General features: G+C 40.3%; 1 protein-coding gene across 1 annotated transcript in view; it reads left to right on the top strand.

Moving 5' to 3' along the window:
- Nucleotides 1–8,416, top strand: part of LOC128711260 (calcium-binding protein E63-1) — a 43,886-nt gene extending 35,470 nt beyond the window's left edge. Inside the window, exons 3-5 of the mRNA XM_053806127.1 lie at nucleotides 3,440–3,596; nucleotides 4,374–4,522; nucleotides 8,358–8,416. Coding sequence (XP_053662102.1) covers nucleotides 3,440–3,596; nucleotides 4,374–4,522; nucleotides 8,358–8,416 — 365 coding nt within the window. The remainder of the gene's footprint in view (nucleotides 1–3,439; nucleotides 3,597–4,373; nucleotides 4,523–8,357) is intronic.
- Nucleotides 8,417–9,497: the final 1,081 nt, after the last annotated feature.

The following is a 9,497-nucleotide window of genomic DNA, read 5'->3' on the forward strand; positions in this document are numbered from 1 at the left end:
CCTAAACATTCAAAGTGTTTTGCTGTATGATGGACGCGTCTGTGCAGTGAGAGACTAAAACGATGGTATTAGTTTATTCATATTTATGTATGTTCAATCAAAATTGCATATCAAATAAAAATAACTTTAGTGAGGAACATGAAACACCTGCTGAAACAATCATGGACAAAAAACAGCATAAAATAGTACCATTGGCGATGGACTTTCAATAAAACTAATCTCATTGAACACTAACACTAACACTAACTACATAATCAAATTAAATTTTAAATCCGTTCAAACGTTTTCCCGTCACAAATTAGAGAGCTAAACGTTACAAAGTGTACCTTATTTATGATTGCCCACTAATGATCATCAAAGGGCCTGGTTTGTTATTTCACCTTAACGTTCTATTGACAATCGTCAACACTTTTTGAATGTCAAACTGAAATTGAAACATCACGTATCCGGTTTGGGCTTGTAAGGCCTCAATTTTGTGGCACTTCATTCGGTCAATCACAAAACACAACGCCAAAGGCTTATGTAATGCTAACGAGATTGGCTAACTAATGAGCCTGTGCTGTCGATTGAACCGTCGCTCCGTCGAGCCCCTCATCATCATCTAACATGGTGAAATTAATTGGGAATCAATAGACAAACAAAAAAATGCCTCTGATTGGTAACATGTTACACCGGAATCGATTGACACTAATTACACTAATGTTAACACCTATTCATTCGTATGCTGCCAAGGTACGCTAGGGGACCAGTGAGCCAGTGATGCTGTATTAATTGTTGAACCTCCAACAAGTTTCACTACACCACACGAAACACACTCATTATCGTAGTGCTCGACCAGGAAACTTGGTGTGTAGAAAAGTCTAAGATAGCCCCTTTTGGTGGTTTGTTTTCAATCACGAAACCACGGCAGTAACAACACGCAGTAACCAAAAAAAAACAAACAAATGCTATCAACAAATGCTGGATGTAATCCATCCGATTTGCTCGTTTTTTGTGGCATCACATGAGCTACCATTTTTTTACAGGTTGATCTCGTGGCGAAGATTTGTCTAACAAGCGTACACACGAAACAGGTAAATGCCGGCATTTTAGCAACAATAGCGATAGAATTTCCGCTATCGAATCCTTCTGAGTTTAGTATTGCCTGAACCGATCGATTGATTTCGATTCCGGCAGGAAATCCTATCCAACCGAATCCACAACCACGAAGGCAAACTGAATGAAAGAAAACTGTTGGCCTTTATTTTTTGCGAAAGGTTGCAAAACCTACTTCACTCTCATCGGATGAACCATCCGGCACCAACGGCACACATAATAAAAATTGCTGTGGGATTTCCTTTCAACGATAGAGCTTGTCTTCTGCGAAACATGCTTCTTTTCCTGATTGTTTCAGTACCGGTAAATGTTGAATGATTATGTGTATATGGATTGAAGGTTGTCTAACATTTAAACCCTTAGAATAACGCAAAAAAAGCTAGTTTAGGTATGTCAGACAGTGATATTTGAAATAAGTTAAAATAAATATTTTCATAATTGTATACGATTGACACGTCGCAATTTTTACTCACCATAAACGATCATATTATGATTAGTTATTCACACTTGTCACGTAATTGTAATAGAAAAACACAATGACTTTAACAAATTTACGTTCTGTAGATGCTTCAATGGAATGAGTTAATACTATTGACACCTTTTGAACTTTTGAATCGGCAAGGGAAGAAGCATCTAGACTAATAGTCACGGGTTTTATAGAGGAAGTCATTAAACATATTTTGTCCCGAAACTAAACCCTGAACTTGCTACGTTCTGTTTGTTTTTGGTTTCCCTGCTGCTTGCCACACACACGCACACACACACATTCGTACCCTGAAAAGGACTTTCTAACTGAACTCAAAACCGTACCGTTTTGAAACCATACAAAACAGACCGATAGGCATTCAACTGTTGATCCAAGGAATTAAATCAACGACGGTTAGATCCTTTGCCCAAACAAAGAAGATGCGTACCTTTTGCTCGATTGATTGAGTAATGTTGTCGACCCGTTCCTTCGGGTGTTCCTTTGGCTTTTCTTTGCTTCGTTTTTTTTACTAGGCTATCATTCCCTATGTCGTGTCTGTGTGTGGGGGGAAACAGTTTCAAAGTTTTTCCCATCATTTTAACCGTCCCGCTCCTGCTCCGGAACCGTAATGTCCACGCAAAAACGAAACGCCAACTAAGCCATCTGGCCCTATCGGCATCCATTTGCTTTCCTTTGTCTTTATGTTTGCCGTTTCGTCGAGGCAACGTTGGTACCACCATTCCGTGCATCCGGGTGGATGCGTCCCGTTATCGATAAAACATTTCCACAAAGTTGGTAGCTTTAAAGCCAGGCTTTTGTGTCGGCAGCAGGGAAAACTTTGTCCATAGTCGATAGTCTACACCACATCAGACCACCATCAAGACACCGGGGTGCGGTTGAATCATAATGGTGTAGTTTCGCGGTTAACGTTCGAGTGAACTGTTTGATGAAATTGTCGTTTTAATTACTCGACACGCTATCAGCGGTAAGCGCAGTTTTATTATCCCAAACGAACTGCGCGAGCTTTCGAGGGTGTACGGGCATTACACATTCGTAACCGCCAATGTGTAGCAACCGGTAAAAGTTGCTTCAAGTTCGGTCCTGAATCAAAACACACGACTAGCATCAGGTTTTTCTTACCTAATGACATCGTCGGGGGTTTGTTTTGGGAAAAACTTTAGAAATTATCCCGCTGCCTTTTGTTGCATGCCGGTCCGCACACAAAGACCCCTTTTTTGCCTTCTCCAGTTCACAAGAGATAATTTCCACTTTTTTACTAGCACGGCAATAATTTTATTGTTAGCATCCAAGGTACTAAGATGCGGACAATTTCCCTAAGTTTGGTACCAATTTTGGTTAAATCTTTATTTTTCTTATGCTCATCATCATTAGGGGTTTAAAAAATGGACGCCTTGCCCTGCATAAACACAAAAGAAAGGAGGGAGCGACAAAAAAAACCGTCAACTCTCAGCATTACGAAAAGCTCGAATCAAAGCTCCGGTACTTCAACTTCAAAAGGAAAATTTTGCCTAATGAACCAGAGCCCAATTCGCCCGGAGGGTTACATTATTATGGGGTCTTTCTTGTTATTGCCATTTTTCATTTCATTCTGTACCCGCGCTATCGGTAGGACTGGTGTCGGCGAAACGTTAATGTATGCAGGTCGACGGAAAGCCAAACCTGCACGCCACCATTACACGGCAAACCGATGGTAGCGGGACACAAAAAAAAAGCTCCACAAACAATTTTTAACTTCAATCCCAGCTAATCTACTCGTCGTTTACCTTACCTTACTTTACATTTTAATGCCATTTCTCATGCCGGGTTTCGCTTTCTCCCTTTCTTTCTCTTTGGCTCCAACCGGTTTCCTGTTTGCAGGCAGCGGGCTGATAGACGAAACAGAGTTCCTGCAGTGGGTGGCGAGAATACAGGCCCTAAAAGACGACAGCAACACCAGTAGCAGCAGTAGCAGTAGCAATAATCCCGCCCAGTCAGCCGACGACGATCTAACGCAGGATCTAGTGGCAGCGTTCCGGTGAGTGGGAACAATACCGTGCCGCACTGTTTGTGATGGTTTGCGGGACCGGTGGGCAGTCTTTTGGCTGCCCAAAATCGGCTTACGTGTTGAGCAAAGCAAAGGGAGCATTTACGTGTAGAGAAGCTTGATAATGTGACGTACAGAACGTTCGCTTGATGAGACCAAAGCAATCCAACATCAAGTCAGTTATATTGCTTACTACGGTTAGATTAAATGAACTAAGCAATAGCATAAAGTTATAATCTCTATTTAGCACAGTGATGGTTACACAAGAAGCCACCGTATATTAGCAGTAATCATAAAGTCAAATGTTTTAGTGCAGCTTTCCAGAGTTGAAAAAACTTGAAAAAACTCCATTTTTTTAAATCGTGAAGAACGATCTTGCCGAATTGATTAAATCTATTGGAATCTTAATCGAAAGGACAACTTGAAGATATTTTCTTCTCCGAACAGTAAAAGAGCACCGATGTAATCGAGTGTAGTCGAGCGTTTGGCCTCTAATTCATTTGATTGGATGTACTTAGGTCAGTTCACAAAAAGAACAGCAAAGCACTTCAGTTCAACAGCACGAAATTGCTGTAAAAAATATAAATTGCCTCGCCGAGTGGATACCTTTGCCGTTCTTCAAGACGGAAGACTCTTTAATTGATTGCCATTCTTTGACAATTACAATTCATTGAAATCGTAGTGCTGCCAAAACTATGCACCACTAAGTAAAACTCCATTCGAATACCCTTCAGTGCACTTGACGACTGTTTTTGTTTGATGTTGCAGAGTATTCGATCGCGATGGCAATGGGTACATAACGCGAGACGAGCTGAAATCCGCCATGGATATGATCGGTGAGAATGTGACCGAGTACCAGCTAAACGAAATGTTGGAGCTTGCCGACGCGGATAAGGACGGCCGAATCAACTACGAAGGTAAGTGTCCATTGTGATATCGGGGGTTTCAAGTGCCGTTTCATAATTTACATCATTTGTACCTTGCCATTGCCGCCATGCTAAGAGCATACACCTTCCTCCAAAGCATCCCCATCTGAATGTTTCCCATCAATCAGTCCTCGATCCTTTCATGCCCATATCCTACTGAGAGAATGTTGCATTAATCGAGAGTGTCTTTTCAGAGCTACAAGCATACTCATTAAAGCCTTCACTTTCTATGCGTTTCGTTATTGTCAAGTGCATGGGCAGGTTTCATATGTGGAGAACATAGCGGGTTTATATGTTTTGTAGGATAGGAAGAACGGAAGACAAGCTCACGTTTTATTCATGTTATTTGCAACCATGCGTTTAATCAAATAATATTTGCACTTTTGGAGTTTCTACAACTGAATGAAAATGGAGTGTGTAAATAATGATCTGCATGAAAATGTTTCTACGCCAACAGTTTGGTCCTCTTGCATCCTCTGCAGACAACAAATGTTCAAATAAACATAAAAATGTTCACATACTTGCATCGATTCGGACATTCTGAACTGAACATGCAGCCGGTAGTTTTGATTCGTTACTATACAAGCACTGATTTGATTGCGAGTGCTGTCTACCGTTCTGGCAAACAAGCTCGTTACTGTTGATGGTCAGTAGTAAACCGCATCTGATCGCCATCAGTTATGCCTATCACTGCTTCCACCATTACCCGGCAGTTGAACTTCGAGTTGAGTCACTTTGCCGGCAGTTAATTTGCAAAACGCCGTTCGCTTAATGTGTTCATTATCGAACAACAGGCCCTACGGCCACTAAATCAGTTGGACTTTTAACCTCGAAACCTCCTAATCCCGGCGGTGACACGTGGTTTCGGTGGATTATATGCTGCGGTTAACTCGTCCTCATAACGCTTGTCCTTTTGTCCGAACCAGTTTCGACCACTATCCAAGCCCGTATTCTACCTTGGCCTTGAGCCTGCTTGTTGGAAACGGAAACCCGTGAGTTTGTTCGTGCTTCTTACGCCCTTCAAAGGACACAATAATCTTGCGTCACCAACAAAACTCTCCATCCGCTTTACCCACTCCTTGCCATCAATGGCATTGATACGGATCATGCGAGAGAGATGGTGTTAATTTAATTAAACCCAACGGTATGGCCCTGCTACAGCTAGTACATTTCGCTACGGTCGTCCGTCTTCGACCATAACCACAGTTTGGCGGGTTTGGCCGAGGCTTTGCGTTCCTTAGCATAACCCACAAAAGGCGCATTTCCCAGGGCTGGAAAAGGGTCTTGCAAAAGGGTGTGAAGTTTATTGTGCACTAAAATTAATAGGCGTCCAATTGAACCATTAAAGCGAACAACGCAACAAACCAATGTGTGGTGCGCAGCCGTTAAACGTGGTCGGTTGTATCGGTGTAGGAAGTAGAAATTGTAGCGAAACGATTTATATCTAAAGTAGATGAAACCGCTCAATGAAATATTTCGCGGTTAAAGCATTTACTGGCGAAGCGCATTACGGATCCTTGCTGTAGTTTTTAGTAGCTCATGAAGTTTCTTCGTCCAAACGCAGTTTCATGGCTTTTCGTGAAAGAAAGGGTAATTTAACAAAAAGTACCGATGGTGGCAATACGGCGAAAACCCTTCATGCTAGAATGACAAATAATAAATACCGATATTTAAGTGATTAGCGATCTTCTATTGTGGAGCTGCCATCGATTCATAAGTTGGACATTAAGCATATTATTTTTTAAGTTTATTTTTAAACTAAGATCGTTTGAAGGAATTAATTTATAACGCAAACAATACAAAATGCATTATACCTCCATAAATCTCCATAAGTAGTTTAACCCTTTACATCATTGCGTAGGCAAACTTATCACGAAAAAATACTCGTTTCGAAAAGCTGTATTTATGAAAGAAAAGTGTCCAGCTTGTTTTTTAATGGTATCAGATGATAATTTAACAGTGCCTTTACTGCTAAGAACACTGCTTGGGGTAGTTTTGGTAATTTTTGTTACTAAGTTCGGTAAAATGCTCGAACATTTTAAAAGTATTTTATGTTTATTAAAATGTTATATTGATCAGATTTGTGATAATATGACAATAGCCAAGTGTTAGAACATATATTTGACAAAATTTGAAGAAATAAAAAGAATCTAACAATTTTATATGGAAAAATTGTTCTTCAGATAGGTCGAGTTCTAAGATGATTGAAGGCAACGTAAGAAAAATAAAGATTACGTGACCAAATTTTAGTTGTCTTTGCATTTTTTCATCACTTTTTACCCAAAATTAATTTCACAGAAGCATTGAACGAAACAAACAAAAAGCTTCCACTTACTTGATATCAGTATATTTTTCGTTTGTTGGTCCAAGAGGCTGTTTGTTTGAAGTTTCACGATACAAGCGAATGCGTTCTGCGACATAAATGATCTCTCTAAGGAAGAGATGAAAGATTAAAATTATAATAATTGATAAAACATTATAATCATTGTTATAATATTATAATAACTATTATATAATAATTAATAGTATAATAATATTTCAATCATTATCAACCTAAGTGCCTAACACAGGTTATATTCGATGTTCTGTATTGAAAAGGTATAACGAAATAGTATTTATTCTGCCGTTTCCTGGCTTTCAAAAAATGAAATTCGTCTACGCTGTGAACACCAAGTGCAGCGTGGCATCTCTGACACCAAGCTGTGGGAATAGGTGGAAATTGAAGATAAACCTAATACAATTACATGAATTAAGAGACCCTTCAAAAGTAGTGAGCTTTTTTGTGCCAAAAAAAAGGGAACAGCATAAGGCATTTATAATATTCAAAACAGTCACCTCCTGCATTGGCCGTCATAACTATATATTTTAAGAATTCCCTCTAGTGACGTAGTCGAACAGAAAGAACGTGGTGACTCTTTTTCGCAGTGTCGAATGCTCAAAACTGGAGCAAAAATTAAGACTTCCTCCGGAACAATGCACTTAAAACTTGCTCCCAAAAGTTATTTTGAAGGATAACGAATGACTACATACGATGCCTGAAAAAATGCAATTTAAAGGTTCGAACAAATGATTCAAATAAAAAAGGAAGAGGGGTAGAAAGGTTCTGAGTCCACGATCATAGCACTGCGTCACTGATTCGCACTTCGGCCTCTAACTCTAAACCTGAGTGCCTCACGAACTTCGGGGTCTCACAAACGTTCCCAGTACATACTTATTTGAAATATTTTATTTCTATTACTAGTATATGTTTTTCAATATGATTATTATGAACGCAAAACAGTGATGTGAAAGGATATAAATCGGGTGTTATCTTCCATGCACCGGCTGCAGTTGCATGGCGAATGCACTGCATGTGTTGATGCCAAAGTAGCAAATGCCTGAAAGTCATCTTTGTTCTGTATATAATCGTGTGTTCGCGTGTGCGTGTGTTTGTCCAATAGAAAGATATTTAAAAAGGATGCCTGCGCCAACTGCATACGCTCTTTGATGCTGCATCCTGCAATCAGCAATTGTTCATTTAGACTTATGGTTCCATCCACGGTAATGGTTCCATCGTGTTATGCATACAAAATGTGTTCAGCTCAGCTCAGATAATGTTTTGGCGTGGCGTGTTTTTTTGGTTATTGGTGCTCGCTGATGTGTTCTCATCAAAAGAAGTGTGTTTTGCGTGATGTATTGCGTGATAATGCACTCTCATGCCTTACGCAGCCAAACTCATGTCCATTGTATGTGTTTATTTCCGTTCATCGCGTTTTGCGCGCATTCAAAAATTCGCGCGAGCTCTATTAAAGCCTCGCCCCAACTGTTCTTACTTTCTTTTTTGCAGACTTTCAAAACTTTTTCCTAAACAATTTCGATGCGCTGGTGCAACCTCCCAAGAAGTGAGACAAATTGGGACCCAATTCTTCTCACCCTTGAATGTGTGTATGTGCGTGCGTGTTTGTGTGGCAGTGTGTATGAGTGTCGTTTTTTTGTGTGCGAAGTGATCCTGTTGGTCGAAAAAGCAGATCTCCAGCTAGAAACTGCATCGAGTGGCACCGAGACAATGCAGTCAATCAGTAACACAGCGAGTCCTAGACATGATAGACACTCTTACGAGCACCAGCACATACGCACACCAACCACGGCGTTCGTTCGTATACTGTAAACTAGGATGTACATTTCGTTTAGAGCACTTAGTGCTGCTACTTAAGCAAATATTCAAACCAACACGTGCTACGCATACGATTGTGTCATAAGCAAATCGAAGTATTAATGTTCTCCGGGTAGACATGTACGTTTTCTTCCTGCACAGCGCCATAGAAGCAAAAAAAACCGTTGTGACTAGACTATAGAAAAAAAAATACAGCTGAAAAACTATAAATCATTAACAATCCCAATATTGTGCGTCAATAAAATGATAGCATACTGAAATATACGAAAACAGATCACATCCTGGGATGTGGTTCTATTTTTCTCTTTGTTTGTATGCAACCGAATTCCGTAGAAAAAAAACCAACGAAACGGGCTCCGTTAATTTAACAAAGGTGTCTCGTTAATTGCGATCGTTCCTAGCTCGGGTGTCAATCCACGATGGCTTCCTGGGGTAAAATGACTCTCTCCTGGCACACTGGCGTTTTTGTTTGTTTTGATTGATAAGCAGGGAAAAAAATAAACCCTCACTACCAATTCCAATCACACTATTAAACGAATCTACGAAACGAAGCTGTGTGAGTGTTTGGAGTCAAAGTTAATTCGTGCCGTAAACAACGTACCCAGATAGTCTGCTGCTGCTGTTTGCCCCTCGGGTACGTTTCAATTTTTGATGAAAATTTCCCAGTATGACAACGAAAATCGACGTCCGTATCATTCCGTTTGCAACACCACTCTCCGTTTTCCCTCTCTGTTCCTTCCTGGCTGTCACACGAATATTTTACCATGGATGGTTATTTCCACGTAAATTCGATCAATCTTTTTGCAACATATC

Source organism: Anopheles marshallii, chromosome 3 (genome assembly GCF_943734725.1).
Source record: "Anopheles marshallii chromosome 3, idAnoMarsDA_429_01, whole genome shotgun sequence".
Taxonomy (NCBI): domain Eukaryota; kingdom Metazoa; phylum Arthropoda; class Insecta; order Diptera; family Culicidae; genus Anopheles; species Anopheles marshallii.